General features: G+C 39.2%; 3 protein-coding genes across 7 annotated transcripts in view; 1 reads left to right on the top strand and 2 right to left on the bottom strand.

The window, feature by feature from the left end:
* Nucleotides 1-107: 107 nt before the first annotated feature.
* LOC130547020 (histone H1.0) lies at nucleotides 108-1367 on the top strand. The gene has a single exon (XM_057322643.1). It carries the CDS (start codon nucleotides 275-277, stop codon nucleotides 869-871), a length of 597 nt encoding a protein of 198 aa, XP_057178626.1. The 5' UTR covers nucleotides 108-274; the 3' UTR covers nucleotides 872-1367.
* Nucleotides 1368-3306: 1939 nt separating this feature from the next.
* Nucleotides 3307-18728, bottom strand: rhot2 (ras homolog family member T2). Its single transcript, XM_057322429.1, has 19 exons — nucleotides 18563-18728; nucleotides 13481-13539; nucleotides 13304-13385; nucleotides 13184-13227; nucleotides 13046-13099; nucleotides 12911-12963; nucleotides 12721-12829; nucleotides 12514-12615; nucleotides 12336-12434; nucleotides 12124-12232; nucleotides 11315-11435; nucleotides 7624-7708; nucleotides 7396-7541; nucleotides 7037-7137; nucleotides 6818-6948; nucleotides 6338-6418; nucleotides 6140-6262; nucleotides 5685-5884; nucleotides 3307-5404 (listed from the first exon to the last, which is right to left on the bottom strand). The coding sequence occupies exons 1-19, from the start codon at nucleotides 18597-18599 to the stop codon at nucleotides 5287-5289; spliced, it is 1854 nt and encodes a 617-aa protein (XP_057178412.1). The 5' UTR covers nucleotides 18600-18728; the 3' UTR covers nucleotides 3307-5286.
* Nucleotides 18729-18917: 189 nt separating this feature from the next.
* The window catches only part of wdr90 (WD repeat domain 90), a 31792-nt gene continuing 29205 nt past the window's right edge, over nucleotides 18918-21504 (bottom strand). For 3 of the 5 annotated variants that reach the window (XM_057322411.1, XM_057322409.1, XM_057322408.1), the window contains 8 exons: nucleotides 21218-21389; nucleotides 20945-21067; nucleotides 20690-20870; nucleotides 20479-20609; nucleotides 20168-20311; nucleotides 19878-19997; nucleotides 19707-19791; nucleotides 18920-19512 (listed from right to left, as the gene is read on the bottom strand). In XM_057322411.1, coding sequence (XP_057178394.1) covers nucleotides 19355-19512; nucleotides 19707-19791; nucleotides 19878-19997; nucleotides 20168-20311; nucleotides 20479-20609; nucleotides 20690-20870; nucleotides 20945-21067; nucleotides 21218-21389 — 1114 coding nt within the window. In that variant the 3' untranslated portion in view covers nucleotides 18920-19354. Of the gene's footprint in view, nucleotides 19513-19706; nucleotides 19792-19877; nucleotides 19998-20167; nucleotides 20312-20478; nucleotides 20610-20689; nucleotides 20871-20944; nucleotides 21068-21217; nucleotides 21390-21504 lie in introns of those variants that run through there. The other 2 variants (XM_057322410.1, XM_057322412.1) reach the window with 2 other exon arrangements.

Genomic DNA, 21504 nt, shown 5'->3' on the forward strand with positions numbered 1-21504 from the left:
TGGAAGCCCGCTTGATCAGCTGCTGGCAGTTGGTGTTCTCAATCACGTCCGCTTGGAGGCTTCATATATTGTACTGGCGCACTTCGGCAAATAATATACACACTTTCCGCAGCGTTGAGGCGCGCGTTTCTCTCATTTAAATATTTTTTGCAGTTGTGACGTAGCTGAAATTGTATTTGCACTACTTTCCGAGAAATTCCTGAAGTCGCACTTTTTTGTGTGAGAGTTTTTGACTGCTCGGTTCGGTTTTTGGTCCAAACCAAAACTCTACACCATGGCTGAGACGGCAGCTGCCCCCGCGTCCAAGCCCAAAAAGGCGAAAAACACCAAGAAATCGGCGTCGCATCCCAAATACTCAGAGATGATCAAAGCGGCCATCGCCGCGGACCGGAGCCGCAGCGGCGCGTCGCGTCAGTCCATCCAGAAGTACGTGAAAAACCATTACAAGGTGGGAGACAACGCCGACTCCCAGATCAAACTCGCCCTCAAGCGCCTGGTGGCCAGCGGTCTCCTGCGTCACACCAAAGGCATCGGAGCTTCTGGGTCTTTCAAACTGGCCAAAGCCGAGGACGCCAAGAAGCCAGAGAAACCCAAACCAGCCCCGGTGAAAGTCAAGAAGCCAGCCAAAGCCGCCGCCAAACCCAAGAAAGCCCCCAAGCCCAAGAAAGTGGCAAAGTCCCCGGCGAAACCCAAGAAAGCCCCGGAGAAGAAAGTGAAGAAGGCTGCGGAGAAAAAGAAATCGCCTGTCAAAGCCAAGAAAGTCGTCAAGAAGAAGGTGGCAAAACCGGCCAAGGCGAGCAAAGCCAAGAAGGTGAAGACGGCGAAACCCAAACCCAAAACTGCAGTCAGGAAAACGACCAAAAAGAAGTAGAGACTCGATTCATTCGGACTGACTGATCCCAAACTCGGTGTAAATACACTTTTTGAAGCAATGTTTTTTGGTATATTGTTATTTTTGTATGGTCTTCGTGCGCTCGACATTTTTACAGCGTGTCTCCACAGAAACTTTCCATGCGCAGAATCTAAAAAGAGGATTCAGCATCTTTGCATATAAACGGCTAAACTTATTTATTTTACTTTTTTCCAAGGACATTAAAGCAAACCTTATGTTGCACATTGTTATTATTCAGACATACTAATTACATAAAGCGCTACAATAATATGTGAAAATATATTCTTAGGTTATTCTAGGACTGTGAAAATAAACATGTTATTGTTTGTATGGAGAACGGTGCTTTATGCTCTGAAAATGATGATGTACAGAACTGAAGCAAATTTGTAACTGTTGTAGTCTACAGACTGTCATGTTTCATTGCTGTCCAATAATACTCGCATTGCTGTGCATCAATAAACTTCTCATTTCTTAACTCAAGCGTTTTCTCAGTGTTTTACTGCAGCACCATGGAGAGCAGAGTGCATAAGTTAAAACAGAATTACTATGACACAGGTCCCGGCCCGGGGTGGGATGGGGGTCTTTGGGGGCCACACCCTCCAGGAGGAGCAAATATGAATCGCATCTTTTGGTTTTGGGGTATTCGGGCTCGTTGTTACCCCGCAGTGTCTCAATAGTGAACTCCACAGGTCACCTGGGGTAAGTACTTTAATTATAGTACGTTCAGGTTTTATGACGTCATGATAACTGAGACACTACACAAAATATTTGCACACACTAAAACTTTCTTTTGCTACCTTAAGTTAAGTACAATCAAATTAACTTTAAACGTAATTTCAATTTAGTATTTTATTTTTACATTTTTAAATGTCTTAAATTTCAACATTTAAATATTAAAGGAGTCATATGGCGGAAGTACGTGTTTTTCTGTGTTTTTGGTGTGTTATAAGTTGCCCATGCATGTATTAGACACGTAAAATTGCACAAATGAAAGTGTGGGAACAAAAGATGCATTCTATCTAAAAGCGAATGCTCAACCAGACTTCCCTGAAACGCCTCGTGTAACCACACCCCGGCGAATCTACGTAACTTTGTAACATGATTTGACTAAGACCGCCCAAATCTACACGTAGTTAAGGTGGGCGTAATTGTAAATTTCATTGTATCGTCTGTCAGTACAATTGCTTTGGAACCTGATGTTCCGAATATGGTAAGAGGCGTTACATTTCCGTGAAATGCTTGCAGTATTTGACCAATCACTACGCACTGGTGAACTGGCCAATCATAGCACACCTCGCTTTACAGAGCGATGAGATTTGTAAAAAATCAGCGCGTTTCAGAGAGGCGGGGCAAAGAGGAGATACAAACATGCACGGTATGTGGAAAATACAACGTTTTTTAAACTTTAAATGGTGTATACAAATTGAGTTACATCTAAAACAAACAATAATATTCGTTTTAGCCGTGCAATATGACTCCTTTAAGTTGAAATGACTAAAGTTAATTTGACTGTGCCTAAAACATTTTTTACAGTGCGCCTATTATGTAAATCTACATGCTCTATTTGCCATGTTTCATCGTTTCAGTTTCGAGAAATGTTTAAAGTTTATGTTCTATGCTGTTTGTTGTGAAATAAAGAAGCAGCGGTGAAGCTGTAGCTAAAATAAACTGAGAGACAAGATTTTTTTAAAATATCTTTGCTACTTTAACTTACATGTATTTGTTATGTAGCTATGGGAACTACAAAATGTGAAATCAGTGAAAACGCACACTTGACACAGTGGGGTCAAAACGAGTTGCTCTTGTAAACTTACAAAGTTTTTTTTTTACTATATTTAAAAAAATCTAAATAAGTTTTATTAAAAAATCTATAATAAAGACACTGCACTATAAAAGATGTCAGATAGTCTCACTTGCATTGAAGCACATAAAGCTTAAAGCTGGCACATCTTGATGGGAGAATGTGAACCTTCAGGGTTTTGCATGAACTTGCATGAACAAGTGCTGCTGGCAAGAGGAAAATAAATACTGAGAAATTCTCAGATTCATGCCAATTAAAAACTTTCAACCTAAAAAGATTATGTACATGTTATTTGTTCTTACCTGAATTTCTTCTCATATACTCTATACATTTTGAACAATGCTCTTGAAATGTGGCACTGTATTAAATTCCAACAGTAATTAGATTCAAGCTCATTGACCACCTTCATTTAGATGTGGACCAGACCCCTTTAACAACTTAAAACGTTTGATCATATTAAAGTAATTTATAACCTGGCTGGATAAAATGTCTAAGTATTAGGAGATGTCAAACTATGTCAAACTAAAGTTAAACACAGCGAGCCAATTGGCTGTCTGGAAAACACCATGTGATCAAACAAACATTCTGATTTCACAGAGCACAATGAACAAGATCAGAAGAAAAAAGCTAGTTTATTACAAAATATTTCTATTACAACACGTTGGCTTCATTTCAAGCATCTCATGTAATATTTAAGATGGAAGACCATCGAGGTCAAGCAGAGAGAAGCCTGCAGTATTGTACAGTTGGGCCCAACATCACGTACAGAAGTGATCACATAATGTTTTAATACTGAACAATGAAACTGATATCATGAAAATCAAACATAAACAACAAAACAAAAAGCTTACGTTTTTTCCAAATCCGGTTGCTGTAACAATAGAATGGTTCTAAACTGGGCCAGGTTTCTTGAAAGCATTTAGGATCAGAGCATTTATTCTTCTTAAAATATAATTTAAAATACATTTATTATACCGCCTATCTCGAATGTAGTTTTAATCATGAATCAATCACCTCTACAAACAATTCAAGCAAAAAACCAAAGCAACAGTTGACTCGAACACTATCGACTCAAGTTTAAATCCCAAATTCAACAGCAGGCTTTGACTCTTCTGCCATAAAAATAAACACATTTGCGCAATTTTAAAGTCATAGTTAGGGCTGTCACGATTATGAAATTTGGCTGACGATTAATTGTCTAATAAATCATTGCGATTATGACGATTAATTGTCTGTTTTAGAGCTTTGACTTTTAATTCTCATACATTTTTTATTCAGCTTTGAAACGACCATATTGTTCTGAATATAAAGACCATGTTCTTTTTCTTGGAAATACATAGGAAAAAATTGGGTCATCATACTTAAGGTTAAGGCGTTTACCTGTCAATAATACAACCGCCAAATACTTGTAAATAAAGTAAATTGATCAGGAGTGAATTGAAGCCACCATTAAAATGCTATCAGTCATAGAAAAGCTTCTAGTCTGTTTTTTTCTCACTTGCAAGACTACAATAAAAGTTCACTTCTATGTTAATGAGATTTTGGTAGACTGGTTTTCACACTGAAATAACATTAAATTGTACTGCAGGTTATTTTTATGGTATACGCATTAACTTTTTTTTAAAGTGATTGTGTTGTGGTGGTACATTTTACAAGTATTACCATGCTTTAGTTACAATATATACACTAAAATATGCAATATGCAGATGCACTACAGCTCCCCCAAGTGTCTTCTATAGAGATGTGCGATAATTGCGATGATCTGAAACCATCGCGATGAGGTCAAACAATCGCGATGAGACGATTATTTAATAATCGTGACAGCTCTAGTCATAGTCCATAAATATTGAAGTCCATCTGATGGGCTGGAATTGAGAAGGGGGTCCCAGTTTATTCTGTTTTAATTCAGACACTTTAGAAGAATGGCTAAATGTTGCTTAACCCATTAAAGAAATATTCCTGGCTAAATTGAAAGCTCTATTTTATTTTGTGGAAATAGACAGCATGGGACAACCCCTATCAATAAAGCGCAACCCTGAATATTCCTTTAATTTCTAAAAGATTCAAACTGGTAAATCTGAAATCCTAGTTAAACTTGAGTATTACTTGCATTGGCCAAGACAAAACACAATAAGTGACTCCAGCACTGAGAAGTGTCCAAACACATGGTTCATAAACAAAATACTAGTTTGAATTAATTCCCATGGAATATACTGTACTCTTGATCCATACTTATTTCTCAATCTCTAAAATACATTTCAAGTGCAATTAAAAAAAAACATACACCTATCAAATCATTTCTTAATATCACTTACAGCACATGTGTGGCTATGACATGAATTTGGAAAAATGTCCCTGGAGGTCAGACACTTCCACGTTTTAATGATTCAGGCCTCATAGTAAAACCTTATCAATTTGCCCTTACGTTTCGAGTATGTGTACACGTACTGTATGTGTGTGATACTACAGTCCAACTTAAAAAAATCTTTATACTGCTGGTTTATCACTGTGACGTTTTCGACTTAATGTACCAGTTGAGCCACAAATGACTCAGTAAGGAAACGAGGGAGTGTGTGTTTATCTGTACGTGTCATTATTTGTGCCGGCTGAAGGCTCGGTAGAGAGCAAAGCCCAACATGGCTGCTATTGTGGCACCCAAAGTCACACGCAACCAGAAGGAAGTGCTGTTCATGTCTGATCCATTCAGGTGTCTGTAGACAGTAAGTGACAGACAGAGGAACATTTTGTTTAGAATAACACTAGAAGATATGTAACTATTAAAAAAATATGTTCACTTCATGCTGATGTAATTTAAATAAACAATTATTAGATTTAATTTATTGTTTCTAAGGTGAGTCTCTGTATTTTTCATAACATTTTGAATTCACTTAAATATTATTACAAATGTTCTGGAAACATTTGTAGGGAAATTCTTTGCCTATGAAAAGATTTTGTGTTTTAGTTTAAAAGCATTTTTGTGTATGTACTTACGGGTACATGGCGGCCCAGGCGAGTTTGTTGTAGATATTTGTGTGTGTGTTTGAAAGCAGCGCTGAGAAGTGAAGAGGTGAAGGCAGACGATGTTTGTAACAGAATTCGGACGGGCTCATGCCATGATGCTGTTTCACTTCTACTAGATCGGCTTTAGAGCTGAGCACCACACACGGGATCCCGCTGTCCATGTAGTGTTGCTACAGGCCAATGACACAAACACACGGTTACAAATTACAAGTCAAGTTTCTTTTTTGCAGTAAGAGCATTTAAAGCAAGCTTGAACATTCCTTGAACATCACAAAACAATTTATTTATTCTAGAATTCTGTGGAATGCACCATTCGGGACACTATTCACAATGAATTATTTAAATTATATGATTTATTTGACGACACAATTTTCAAATGCAACTGAATCAGGTCATTTCCACACAAGAGTGATGGGTTTTCATACCTTATATATACTAGCACAGTAGTTGAATGATTCGGGGTCACTGACATCATACATCAGACACGCCACGTCACACGCCGCATCCGCTGCTTTTAAAAACTCTGTTTCCACGTCCACCTCCTCCAGCTACGGGGAATGACACTTGGGTCAGAGTCGGGAAACGATAAACTAAGGTTTGTTTAACCTTGAGATGACACTTACGATGAGATACTTCTCCTGATTGGCTACTGAGGCTGTGTTGATGGCGTACACTGATGGAGGACCAGGATTACGTTCCTTTCTCTAAAAATAAACAAAATATCATCAGTGACATTTGTAAATATTAGGTCTAAAAAGCTGTGAGAAATCACACTATAAACTTATAAGATACCAAAAACAGAAAAAGAAAACCTCTTCCTGAACTATAATACCAGCATTTGATAACAAGTAAAAAATTCCTGTCTTTAATTTTGTAGTTTTAAATTAATCTTAATAACTTTTCCCCCATACTAGTCCTAACCAACTTCACAGTAGTCAGTTTTCGTCACAAACAGTCACAGTCATAACAATTGATGTACAAAACGTTTTGATGTTAATTTTTCTTATGCTGCTTTGTAGAGAGTAAAATTACTCTAGAAAACTATTACACTTGGTTAAGAGGTCAAGCCGAAGTTTGGCTTTCAAGACAAGTCACTCTCTCACCACAACGCTCCGCTTCAGGAAAGCCTGAAGGAAGTCTGTCTTTCCCGTTCCGCGGGGACCGATCACTTTACAGAGGAACACGTTGCGTTGGGTCTGTCTTTTGTCCAGGTCTATCCCCTTTTCTCTCGATACTAATACACATATGAAGAAAACACATAAAACCTGAACATCAGTGAAATCAAATACAGTTGGAATTAGTTTTTGTGCAGCTTTCATTACCTGTGATGGCAGAGGTCTGAGATTCTTGCTCCATTAGTATTGGGTAGCCAAGATAGCCCAGATGCTCCAGACATCGGTGGACGTCCAAATAAGCAGATAACCTACAGTCCAATGATAGAGTTTATATAATCCATTCAAAAACTGAAACCACTGAACTGAAATTAAAACTAAAGACATGATTTATTAAACTGTTGCTTTTCACAATGATCATCATTCACATAATCTACTATGAACTTAAATATATTTATACTAAATATCAATTGTCCAACATATTTGTTACACCGATACAGGGACACACCGTATTTCAATAAATTATAAATGTGTTTGATAAACAGATTAATCACGGTTCCTTCACTCACATCCATTGGCAGAAGTAGCCGTGTTGGGAGATGTAGCTCTCCTCTGTTAGGGGGACATTACTGTACACTGCCGGACCCCAGGGCATGTAGGGTAAAACACCAAACAGATTTTTGAGCTCATCAGGAGAGAGAGCAGAATCTTTATCCTGCGAAAGAGACAGAAGAGCATTAGACCAATAAACAAATGCTGTCGTGTTCTTTCAGGATTAATAGTAGGTCAAATTTCACCTCATCATATTTATCAAAGAGCCTTTGCAGGAACTGTTGACCCAGATGATTCAACTCTGTCGTACAACCGACAGGAACACGTAACCTGCAAAACATTTACATTTAGTCATGTAGCAGACGCTTTTATCCAAGTTTTTTTTGTTTTGTTTTTTGATAGAAAGAGTAGAAAAGAAATAGAAGTCAGTACTAATCAGTCAGGTGTTGACGGAAGAGATGTGTTTTCAGCCGATTCTTAAAGATGGCTACAGAATCTGCTGATCTTGTAGAGGCCGGCAGATCATTCCACAAATGTGGAACAGATCCAGAGAAGGTACGTGAGAGTGATTTTCTTCCTTTTTGGGATGGCACCACAAGACGTTGTTCGTTTGCAGAGTGTATGGATCTGGCGGGTACACAAGTCTGTTTTAGCGAGTGAAGATTTGGGGGTGCCGAACCAGTGATGGTCTTGTAGGAGAGCCAAGAGCAGAGCTTTGAATTTGATGCGAGCGACTACAGGGAGCCAATGTAACCTAATAAAGAGAGGAGGGACGTGCATTCTGGATCATCTGCAGAGGTTTGGTTGTGCCAACGTTGTGTGTTGTGTGTAACGCATTGCAATAGTCCAGTCTGGACAGGACAAGAGCCTGGACTAGGACTTGCGTAGCATGCTCAGACAAGAAAGGCCTAATTTTCCTAATTCAATTAAAGTTCCAAGAGGTCCGGTCTTTATATTTTATTCCAAACGGAGGTCCGGACAATATTTTTTGGGAAAATAAATAAATATTTAATCAATTTAGCCCAGTTGTATATACTGTATAAAGTATAATAAAAATATTATCTTTTATCAGGCCATTTATTTTATATTTTGATATCCACAGTATGTATATATTGTAGGCTCTGTGGCAGACTGACAGATACAAATGCTATTGCTGAATTTTGTTTACTGTTGTGTGTCCATTTACCTGCTCTGCGTTAGAGCTGAAGATCTTTGCCCGAACCCGATGGGTTCGGGCTAAATTTCTATCATTTTAAACGGGCTCGGGCTTGCGCGGTAAATGAGCGGTCATGTGATGCGTTCCGATTAGCGCGACAAAGATGCAAAAATGGATGCTGAGGGTTGCAACACATTCTCACTCCCGACTCGTCACATATTTATGCTCGGTCAGCACCCTTCGGCGTCACTTTTGAACGCGCAGGGTACTCCTTTGACGTCTGAAGGGCACGCGAATTTCACAGTCATTATGAACATGTATATTAGATATAATTTGTAATGATGATGTTTCGGGGTTTAATTTAAGTTTAATGGCCAGGATAATTGCATTTACATGACACTATTCAGACAGTTTGAGCAAGTAATGTTTATTGAATGTTTAAAACAGTTTATTTATCGTAATATAAAACACGTAATACAAGCAGTCACAATGTCGTTCAAAAAAACAGATATTCCAAGGGTACCAACGCGAAACGATCGATTTGTATGAGGAACAGATGCGAAAGCGATCACCGTCCGCCGTAAATCTCAAATCCTGTGAAGAACGACGTTCAAAATTTGCTGCCAGAGGAAGTTACGTCAGCTTCGATGCCATTGGCTTTCCCGTGGCTCGTGTCCGATCGCGTCATTTCGTTGGCTTTGAACGTGAAACGGTATTGGCTCGCGCAACCGACTGCATCTAGCTGTTCCGGTTTATCTTTTGAATGGGAGCCTCAGCCGAGTTCATGTATTCACGGACACGCACGGCATCTCCATTGTAATGTTATCGTAAGGCTTTGGTGCAAAAAGGTATGCGAAACAAGTTGTTTGTTTAATTTTGTAATGCTTTTGGTCAGTTTGTGTAATAAATACCTGTGACTGTACTTTTATTCGCGTGTTGTGTTTTATATGGCTGAGAAGTGGTTAGGGTTAGGTTTAGGGTGAGGGTGGGGTTAGGTGCTACAAAATATTAAAACCATAAATAATTATGAAATGCTAAGAATTGCACGCATCTCGGTCTGGAGCATTTAGAAAACAGCAACGCAGTTCCCTGTTCGTCGAAAAACGACGCGAAAGGGGTACTCTACGCGTACAAATGTGACGCCGTGGGGCGCTGACCGAGCGTAAATATGTGACGAGTCGGGAGTGAGAACGGGTTGGCTGAGGAGGTGAAACGGAGGCTTGCCTCTGGCGATTACGTTTTGGTTGCACCAGCAACTAAAGCAAAGTCTGAGGTGTGGAAAAGTTTTGACCATGTGCATAATGAGAATAATGAGCCAGTGGGATATGTGAGATGTTACGATGTTACAGAGGACTTATTTATTTCTTTGTTCCAACATCCAAGTGGCCTATAGCCTACGTTAGTCATTAATAAATTATGTTAAAACATGTATAAATGACTCATTCTTGACAAAAAGCTGTATGCGTGCGCACATTTGAATAGCCTAATGTCAGGCTGTAAACGGGTTCGGGCTTTTAAAAAGCTGTCAATCAAAATGTACTTGTCGGGCTCGGGCACTGTCGGGCCTAACTTTTAAGGCCCGATTACAGCTCTACACTGCGTGTCTGCACTACTGTTGTTAAAATAAGCACTTGTCTGTTGCTCTTCATGCAAGCACGTCTTTGGCTGGAGAGAAGCAGCGTGCAGAGCAGAAAGGGTTAAAACGAAGCGTGTTTGGCACTAAATAAAGATATTAGAGGATATAGCGGCAAATGATCAATTACATAAATGTTCATGAGAGCACGTGTGATGTGCTTCTCCGTTGTGAAGACGCGCGGCTCAATTTAAACAACCAAAATAGTAAAATGTTTTAAATGGTTTATTAGGCTGTGTCTCGCGGTCCGGATTCGGCCCGCGGTCCACCAATTGATGACTGTTGTAGAGGATGAATCTACAGAACCGGTTGGTGCTGGCAACATGATCCATGAAGTGTAGCTGATCATCAGTTATCACTCCCAGGATTTTAGAAGGTGTAATGGTTGATGAGCCCAGTTGAATGGAGAGGTTGTGATGAATCTTTGGGCCAGCCGGGATCGCAAGCAGTTCTTTTTTTGCAAGGTTCAGCTGGAGGCGATGGTCCTCCATCCAGAGTTGAAATGTCACTCAGGCATGCTGAGATGCGTGGAGAAACAGTCGGATCGTCAGGCTGAAATGACAAGTGGAGTTGTGCATCATCCGCATAGCGGTGATAGGAGAAGCCATGTTTCCGAATGACAGAACCTAGGGATGTCATGTATATGGAAAAGAGCAGCGGTCAAAGCACTGAGCCCTGAGGCACCCCTGTATTGAGATGTTGGGACTCAGAGACCTCACCTCTCCAGGATATTCTAAATGACCTACCTGAGAGGTAAGACTTGAACCATTGTAGCACCATTCCAGAGACACCCAAAGCCCTGAGGGTCGACAGGAGGATTTGGTGGTTAACAGTGTCAAACGCATCAGTTAGATCCATTAGGATGAGTACAGACGATTTAGAGGCTGTCCTTGCCACTCTCAGGGCTTCAAAGACTGAGAGCAGTGCAGTTTCGGTGGAATGACCACTCTTGAAACCAGACTGGATGCTATCAAGGAGGTTGGACATCAACCAGCAAAAACAAGCGCACACTTTAAATCAATTTTTTCATGCGGTGCTTAAAAACACATGCATGGATACAGATACAGTGTGGGTACAGGAAATCATTGGTCAAACACAAACAAGCATTCATGATGGATACAGGTAATCATTGGTGTCACACACGTACGGTGGGTACAGGAAATCATCGGTAAGCTCCATTGTGTCATCGTAACCAAATCTACGCAGGATGGTCCAGGTGGTCTCATGACGTCCTCTCTGAATGAAGAGTGTGTTCAAGAACAGGAACCCTACAGAACGAACGAACACACACACACACACACACACACACGCGCGCGCGCGCGCGCACACGCGCACACACACGCACGCACGCACGCACACACACACACACACGCACACGCACACGCACACGAGATGATTGGGATAATTGTAATATGTTATTTAGATAAACAAGAGTGTGTATGTGTGCTCATGCAATGAGTCTGTATACTGTAAAGCTACAACCAAAACTAACAATCGAAAAAGAAAACCATGAAAACTAAACTGCACCGGAATGCCAAACTGAGCACAAAATAAAAACCAAATCAACAACATCAAAAATGTAATAACCGTGCAATTCTCAAAACTGGCTTTGTCCTTAAACTGGGCAAAAGAAAAATGAATATTTGTTCAACGAGTCACCTGTTTCCTGTAGCTGTGTCAGGAATCTCAGTCTGTGTGTGTGTGTGTGTAGGTTTGGATGTTCTGAAAATGTCCTCACAAATAAAAAGTCTGAGAAATCAGACAAATCCTGCTGTACTTCAAGTATCAACTGATGTGAACAGGTTTTTGGAGAGATTTTAACATGAGAAGATAGAAAACCTGAATGTGTATGTGTGTTTGTGTATATGGTTTACCGGAGAATTCAAAACACAGATTAATAAACATTTTTAACAATGTTGGGTTTATATAGCGTGTGCTTGTACTTCTGTGCGTTACCGTTTAGCGTGAGTCCATTGTCCTGGACTCCTTCACTAGTGTTCTTCCACACAACTGTTTTAACATCCTCTAGAGCCTGAGGAGCCAGTGGATTCCCAAAACACAGTTTCTACACAAACACACAAACATAGTCTGATAATGCCATCAACAATTTATTTTATTTTATGCATCGGTACATTTACACTATAAAGGTGACACGGGTGTCTGCTCACCTGAAAACAGTTGAGTTCAGCATCACTGAGTATGTGATCATTGTCCTGATCTGAGATACTAAAGATCCGACTGAGAGCTCGGACACACTGCGGCTTCAGCTACACAAACACACACGCATCAATATGTGTGTGTAAATGAGATGACTTACAGCAGTAGTGCAGAAGTGTGTGTGTGTACCTGTTTGTCCTCAGGGTCGTAGAGTGGAGCAGTCGGGTGTAGAACGGCCTTCTGGGCATAATAGAAGAGCTCGGAAATATTCTTCAGATTCTTAGCCGAGCACTACACACACACACACAGAAATTAATATTACAAGCACAGACATGCTTATCACCGCTCTGTAGATGAGGTGTTTCATCACACTGCTCAGTCCACAGTGGTTCTGACCTCTACACAGGTCTCGATCTCAGAAAACTGGTTCATGATGGGCAGGATGGTTTCCATGGAGCTTCCAGAACGCAGGTCAGACTTATTGCCCACAAGGATGATGGGAATCCTGCAGCACCAGCAGAGAGATTATCAAGTCAGAAAAACACAGATGTACTCACGAGTATCAGAGCGCAATCTAAAAACATACTTGCTGCCTTTTTCTGCGCCTTCATTAACCAGCGGGATCCACTTAGTCCTGATCTGATAGAGAAACACATTCAAATCAGCTCAGAGAAAACAAGACACACAAAATACTGAAATAAAACTCAGAGATATCGGATACCTTGTCGATGGTTTCTTCTTGTGTTACATCATAGACCACACACACAACATTGGCCTAAAATTAAAACGAAAACAGTCAGCATCAAGTATATTTGATGTTCATCTAGGTCATTTGTTGTGGCATTTAGTCTCGTCTCACCTTTACGATCTCCTCCCGCAACACTTCATCAGTCTGCTCAGTTTCTGCAATACAAACAAAAAGTGTTAGTTAAACATAACACTGCAAATAACACAAATCACATTCACACACACAGATTACCTGAATAATCCACTATGTGTGTGGGCACTTTCTCAGGTGTGACATCAGCAGGTATGGTGATCTCCTCTGCACGGAGGGGAACCTGACGTAAAAAATAAACATCCTCTCATCTCATTATACAATAAAATACAGAAGTGATGGGGAATTAACAGAGGATCATGGGAAATCCAAACCCACCTGCTCGGGAAACTCCTCTCCAACCAAAGACATGATGAGAGAGGTTTTGCCCACTTTGGCTTCAAGAATGAGAGAAATAGTTGACAGTAAAATAGGGCTGTGCAAAAATATCGATACATGTAACTATCGCAAAATATATTTTTTCGATAGTGTATCGATAGTGATACCTCCACTATCGATAATTTTTTAAAAATCATGTCATATACATACAGCCAAAAGTAATTGGAAGCGAGCATGGTGAAAAATATAAGAACGCTTCGAGATCTCAGAGCTGATGTGTGGGTGTGCTTTGGTTTTCAAAATAAGTAATGGAGTAATGAGTTATATAAAATAATGCTGTTTGTAGGCTTCGCAAGTCATGACACAAGTCACTTGGCTACTGCAGTGCATTAGACAAAAAGTTTATTAAGAAAAGTAACAATGACATTTATTGTGCTTTCACGGATGTGACACCAGCGCATTTACAGCACGGATGAACCAGAGGTTTTATACTGCCCATGTTCAGTGTTTTAACTGTAATGCACCACAACAGCCAAGTGACTTGCGTGACCCACCTTATTCCCCTGTGCTACCCACTTGAGGGTCTCAAATCCACAGTTTGAGAACCTAAACCTCTGATCTAAAGGTCCTCAGGTGGTGCACAGCATGTTGTATTTCTAGCTCTACTTTTTACATTTTCTATTTAAAGTATTGCAATATATCACAAATGTGTATCGTATTGAAATACATAGCAATATGTTGTATCGTGACCCATCTATCGTGATATGTATCGTATCGGGAGGCACTTGCCAATACACAGCCCTACAGTAAAACTGCCACAAGTCACACGATCAACAACTGCACCATTATAACTCTACTGCCCAACAAACCAGTTTGGATAAATGCGAAGATAACTTTAAATTCCAGTTTAATGATAACGCTTGGTCTTTATTATCATCAGTGCATAATATTGACCAGTCTGCAAATGAGGGGTGAGGCTGCCAGTATCCATTTTAAAAAGGTTCTCACAAGAATTAAAATTGAGAGCCAAAACAAAGGTGGCATTACTCTGTCATCATTTACTCATCCTCACTCAAAACCTGTATGTCTTTCTTTCTTCTACAGAACATTTACATTTATGCATTTGGCAGACGCTTTTACCCAAAGCGACTTACATTGCATTATACTATACATTTGTTTCCAAGTATGTGCAATCCCCTGGGATCGAACCCACAGTCTTGGTGTTGGTAGCGCCATACTCTAACCACTGAGCTACAGGAAAGCTAGCTAGCAGAACATAAAAGAAGATAATTGATAGAACGTAAGTATCCAAACAAGCCCCACTGACTTCCATTGTAAGAACACAAAACCCCTGAGACATTTCTCAAAATATCTTCGCATACTGGTTTTGAATAACATGAGGGTGAATACATGACAGATTATTATATTTTTATTTTCTGTTTAAAGGTACAGTGCGGGATGTTTTGTATGATCTATTAACAGAAATGCAATATAACATACAAAACTGTGTCTTTAGATGTGTATAAAAACCTTACGTAATGAAAAGTTATGTTTTTATTACCTTAGAATAAACCAGTTGTATCTACATAGGGAGCGGGCCTATCTACATGAAATTTGTTATGTTGCGAAGCCATGTTTTGTACAGTAAGCTCTAACGGACAAACAGCTCTACAGAGCGCGTTTCGTATATGTTGGTCTTCGTGTGTGTTTTTAGACGCAGCTTGCGTCATCACTGAGTTGAAGACGCACAAAGTAGTAAGTCATAGTACGGAGAGAAGGAGGAGTAGTCGTCGTCGTCTAGCTGATAGGGTTGCACGGTGTACCGGTGCTACGGTAGCATCCCGATGCTAAAGCTTCAAAATACCCCCGATGCCTCTCTATTTTTGAAATGGTAGTATCGTAGTACCGTAGTTAATGTTGCATATGCGCATTAATATTTATTTGAACACTTACATCTACCTTTTTGCGGTGTTTATCTCCAAAATGAATGCGTGTTTTGAATGTCTCGGACGAGTTAATGATTCAAATTGGCGATTTGAACGAGTTGGTTAAATGATTCACTAACTCAGTGGAAAATTGACGCCACCTACTGGCCGTTTTAGTTCTGCATTTAAAGTAAGCCTAATATTTCCCTTTATAAAGACTGCTGTATCAATGAAATTTGTCCCACATTTGAATTAGTTCCTACGTGAAAAATGATCTAGTGTACTTTAGTATTTACTACAGTAAACTACTAAAACTCATAGATACTAGTGTTTTTGAGTCTTATCATAGTAAATATTTAAGTATACTACAGTATTTATAGTATTTACAAATGACTAAATGTAAATGTATTTGCTACAATTTATCCAGTTACTACAGTTAATACAACAACATATTCTAGTGCAAAGTATAATACAGTTTACTATAGTAAATACAAAATGTTTAAACTAAATCTGTGTTTTTTGTATAGATTTGAATTATATGGCACAGCATCGTGATACTACTTGGTATCGAGATACTTCAGCTGGTATAGTATCGTAAGTAGGGTTGGGAATCGTTTCAATTTTATCGATTCCGATTCCAATTCTGATTCTGCTTGTCGATTTCGATTCTTATCGATTCCCAGTTTCGATTCCACAGTTGAAGTAAAACATTTAGATATCAACCTGTATGGTCATTTAGCCTGCTTATTGACTTGTTTGCAAAATATATATATATATATTTATGAGCACCGTTTTGTGTATATTTACACGTAGAAACACACCTTTTCTGATTTATTACACTTTGTATTATCATAGTTGAACTACATCATGGTTAAATTGCAGTTACTATAATGCAACTATGGTTAATTTGTGATTCCTGTGCTTTAATGCAAATTCTATAGCTAAACTATGCTTACTATAGTAAAAAATATCGCTAATTTTCATAAGGGCTTTTATTGAGATATCAGCAGATCATGCAACGCATGTACTTTTCTGAAAATATGCACACAGGAATTGATATGAGGAATTCAAATTTTAATCTCAAGTATCCGATTCCTATTCCTTTCGATTCCGATCCGATTCCTAGCCTTTCGATTCCGATTCCAAATTGGAATTGATTTTCGATCCCTAATCGTAAGACATGTTTATGGTACCGTGACAACCCTACTAGCTGAAGCAATTGATTGTTCTGTCTTAGAAGTTTTGATAAAATGGAGGACCATGCGTATTGTGCACAAGCGCCGACAGAGCGTGAATCTCCGTCGTCAAAGAAGCGCAAACATGATGCTGCCAGACGAATTAGAGACAAACGGCGGCATAAATCCAGGATAAAGATCGGTGTATCTATTACCAGATGGAAGGCACTGTTGAAAGACAAATGTTTTCAAGGCGACACCGAAGTTGCCTGTTTTCTGCTAGACTGGTAAGATAATTTAACATTTTCAATGTTTCCACTTTTTCAATGTTTACCAAACACCTGTTTTGTTGAAACGGTAATGTTAGCATTTTATACAAATGGCCATATAACCTCCGAATAATAATGTTTTTCCGTCCCTGCGGTACGTACTCCAGTTGTTCCTGACTTTACAAAGGGGAGACAAACGTCTACTAACTTACACCTAACTGCCTATGTCGCTGTCAGATCAAACGCTTTGAACAGCATTGCTATTTACGATTAGCTAACTTTAGTTACTTCACTACTCTCAGCGTGTACTAGATAGCACGCAAGAAATATATCTAATTATAGAATTGTAACAGTAACTTTCGCAATAGAATACATGTTAAATTATTAATTACGTTAATATATTGCCTTACCTGCTTGTATCACTACTATCCGCTGTCTCAGTAGTCGACATCTTTTTTTACTGTTGCGGCCACCGTCGTAATTCGAAAGGGAGGGGTGGGCAAATGACTCCGAGATTCGTTGCAAAACTATAATACAATGCTAGTGGCCGCTGATTTTCAAGAACTGCGCCTTTAAGACTGACTTGAACTCCACCTTATATAAAATGTTTCCTCTACACTTTTTTGAAATATAATAAGTGTACTAAATTAGAGAAGAACAAACTTGTGTTCAACTTCATATATTTAAGTATGAACAGTAAAAGAACTGTATATATGAATTTCATTTATTATAATAATATTACAATAAAGACTAAAGAGACATGTTATTTAAAAGAAATGCATGCGTATTATTTTTCATTGTACTAGTTAAATGTGCTGATGTAAAATCTATTCTGAAAATCATGAGTTACAGTATATTTATCACACGGCTCTCTTGGAATACGTGCATCATGTCACATGTGCACGTTGATATATTGACACTTCAAGCTCATTTGAGTGCAAACTCCACGCCCTGATAGTCATCATAACAACCAAGTCACAATCAATCATTCAACAACAATACACAAACAATACACTTAAGGAAATGAATCTGAAGGAATTATTAGTATGTTTTCCAGTTAGAAAACGCTCACTTAAAGGGATAGTTAACCCAAAAATGAAAATTCTGTCATCATTTAACGTTACTCACCTCCGAGTTCTTTCAAACCTGTATACATTTCTTTGTTTTAATAAACACAGAGAAAGATATTGGGAAGAATGCTTGTAACCAAACAGACCTTGCCCCAATGGGTTAACTGTTTGGTTATAAGCATTCTTACAAATATCTTTCTCTGTGTTCATCAGAAAAAAGAAATTTATAAATATTTGGAACAACCAGAGAGTGAGTAATATATAATAGGATTTTTCATTTTGGGTGAACTGTCCCTTTAAACTCTAAAAACTTTTGCAAAACAACTAAATGAAAACACACATTCAGATGTCTAACACATCAGTATTTCCTTGTCAAATTAAACTTTTAGAAATCCTCTGAAGTAACGTACCATTAGCCAGTAATCTGTGGAAAAACTTCTAACTGAAGTGATTCTTTAACCTGACTTTGATTCGTCTGAACGTAAGCATCAAAGAAAGCACTTATTTAATTGATCATTCAAGTGTAGGTTGTGTTTATTTCTGCGTGTTTCCTGCAGAAGCTCAAGGTTGTGAGTTAGCGCTCCTGCTAACTTTCTTTAAACCGACACATTTATTTGCCTTGACATTAAAGACAACAACTTACGCTCCCCCAGCAGCAGTATCCGGACATCGCGTTTCATTTCACCCCGATCCCTCTTCAATTCTGAGACAAGTTGCGTTTATATTCTGCAAACAGTTCAAATCAATTCAAATCTTACTGCTAGTTTCTCGCGAGCCCCATTCCATCCAGAGAAACTGGCGGAGCTGCGGACTTCCGGTTCGAGCCGAAACGGAGCGCCCTCTACTGAAAAACAACTGACGTGACGTCACAGGGAAAAAACTTTTTATTTGTAAAAAAATATTTTATTTTATATTCTACTTTATCTTACATTAGATTTATCATTTTATTCTTCATTTTTATTTTCATAAATTTTTACTGCCTCCTAAAAAATGTGCAACATCAAAAAGATTTATATATTATCACAGTATATTATATAATGTTAGATGTTAGGTACTTGAACATATTTTATTTAGTTCTGTGGACGTAATAGTTTATTTACTTTGGATGCGTGCATTAGATATAATATGATATACAATATGATATACTGTTACTTCTTTTCCAAACCACTCAGGGATAAAAACAAGACAGAACAAAGAGTGTAAAAATTCCCAAACTACTGAACTGATTCAGAATTTATTACAAATACTAAAAACAAATAAAACATTTCAAACTCTCAAACTGATAACTTAAAAGTTCAACTCACAGAACAGGCTATGGAACCATACAGGAGTATTAAGCAACGCCAAAAAACCCCCCAAAATCTACACTCCCTCAGAACAACTGTGAGGGCTCAAACGTGTTTAGTGTTATTTGGTCGTATGTTCTGCGCCGATGTTATAAGCCGTGTACAGCCCACAGTAAGAGCTCATTGTGAGCCGCGGTAAACAGCCGTGATCCAGACCAGCTGAAGCCACACGCATCAACAGAGTCACTGTGAGATGAGAAATCCTGGAAACGGCCACTGGCAGAATGAATCAACTTCAGCACACGCTCTGAAACAAAAGAACAGCAGTCAGGCGTCGGTTAAATATTCATTGGGAACCATGCCTGTACGCTGAAGTAAGTCAATCATAGAGACTAAAAGACTATCAAAAACAGCCTGTTTAATTTTGAATCTAAATTTTGTGAATGTGTGGTGTGAAACATAAGATTGCAGGATTAAAAATGCTCTGCATTTCACACTCACTGTTTGAACCAACGGCCAACAGTCTTCCAGTAGAGCAGAGACTGAGACACAGCGGCCAGTCAGAAAGAGAGATTGTCCTCAAGACCTACAAAACACACTTATAAATCTTAATTTATTTTGATGCATCTAAACATTTATTATTTTTTTGCAGCAGTGTTTGCGTGCGGGCACCTGTTTTTTGTAGAGACAGTAAAAGATGATTTCTTTTTCCACAGCGTAGCCTGTGTAAACCACCACTCCTCTCTCACTGGGGCTGAACGCAGCCAGACTGGGTGGCAATGGGTGTGAATCCTGATTTAAATAAAGAGTTGTTTTAATCTGAAGACTGAGACACAACAACTGGATAAAAAATCACGAATTATTCCACCAGCTGGTTAGGACAAAGTGCTGGTAATAATCACATCTGAACCAATGTCTGAGCACACTTCATCTAATACTCAAATATTTAGTGTGTTGATCACCTCTGGTGGGTTGGGTGCTGGGAATGTCAGCCAATCAAGCAGCTCACATTTTTCCTTCGTCCAATCAGCAGTCCAGATGCTGACACGCCTATCTGCACTTACGGCCAACCAGAGCTCATTCCCCTCCAGACCAAACTCCTTATACTATAAACATTTACAAACAATTACAAAGATGCATAAATCCTTACATTCAAATAAAAATGTCTAAGCAGGTGCATTTCAGGACACAGAAAAACACTTAATCCCACACATTTAATGTTTTAACACAAAGTTGTTCACCACACAGAACACAGGACCGTACATTCACAAACCTGTTTGCTGGTACACTGAACTGTAGTAATATGTGCCCCCTTATGGTCACGCAAGGTACGTACAATGACTCCAGTTACAGGACTGCTGACTGTAATAAGACCATCACGACCACCAGACAACAGCACATGACCTACACAAACACACACACATACAGTTTACATAAACACACAAGCAATCAGACACAACACTGGATCTCACACATACACTCACCGTAGTGTGAGTACTGTAGGGCACACACGGCTACAGGATGAGGCTTAAGCTTCAGTTCCATCTCAGAAGATTCCAGACTGAAGATCCTCACAGTGCCATCACTGTAACCGCCCGCAACACACACTCGCCCGCCGGGCTCATACACACCCCTTGGAGGACTCCAGCAAACACACTCACAGCTCTACGACACAAAACACACAATGACTATCTTACAAAAATGAATCGAGAGAATAAAGTTACATATGTGTAACTCACCTGGTTGAGAACCTGAAACTGTACCAACAGCTCGTTGCTCTGTAATGCCCAAACTCTAACGCTACCGTCCTGCCCACAGGTGACAAAATGACGTTCGTCAGGACTACAAACCACTCCATTCACCTGTACACAGATGCAGTCTTTTTAAACTTTCTTTAAAGTGATATTTAAACATTTTACTGCTTCTAGAAAACAGTTACAATTCAATTTAAGCCTTCTGTTTTTGACAGATTAAGCTAAGAATAGACTTCAGATAAGTTTTTGAGGTTTAACCTTGGTCTTGTGTCCACTGATAAGTCTTATGCTGCTGCTGTCTGCCCAGTTGATGTACCACAGGGTTCCAGCGGTCGTACCCACAATCCCCATGTCCATGACATCATCAAACGTGGCACTGATCACCGTACCGTCCAAAAGCAGTTCCTGTTCTAACCGCACCTGAGTATTTCTGCATGACACACCCAAATGTTTGATTATACAGGTGCTGGTCATATAATTAGAATATCATCAAAAAGTTGATTTATTTCACTAATTCCATTCAAAATGTGAAACTTGTATATTAT

Source organism: Triplophysa rosa, linkage group LG23 (assembly GCF_024868665.1).
Source record: "Triplophysa rosa linkage group LG23, Trosa_1v2, whole genome shotgun sequence".
Lineage (NCBI taxonomy): Eukaryota > Metazoa > Chordata > Actinopteri > Cypriniformes > Nemacheilidae > Triplophysa > Triplophysa rosa.

What these genes read in the sequence shown, in the direction of transcription:
- LOC130547020 (XM_057322643.1), top strand. Translation starts at nt 275, where the DNA reads ATGGCTGAGACGGCAGCTGCCCCCGCGTCCAAGCCCAAAAAGGCGAAA.
- rhot2 (XM_057322429.1), bottom strand. Translation starts at nt 18,599, where the DNA reads ATGAAACGCGATGTCCGGATACTGCTGCTGGGGGAGC. An exon ending in ACACATAGTGGATTATTCAG is followed by an intron (nt 13,228 to 13,303) that starts GTAATCTGTGTG and finishes TTTGTATTGCAG; the next exon opens with AAACTGAGCAGACTGATGAA. An exon ending in GGCGCAGAAAAAGGCAGCAA is followed by an intron (nt 12,830 to 12,910) that starts GTATGTTTTTAG and finishes CTGGTGCTGCAG; the next exon opens with GATTCCCATCATCCTTGTGG.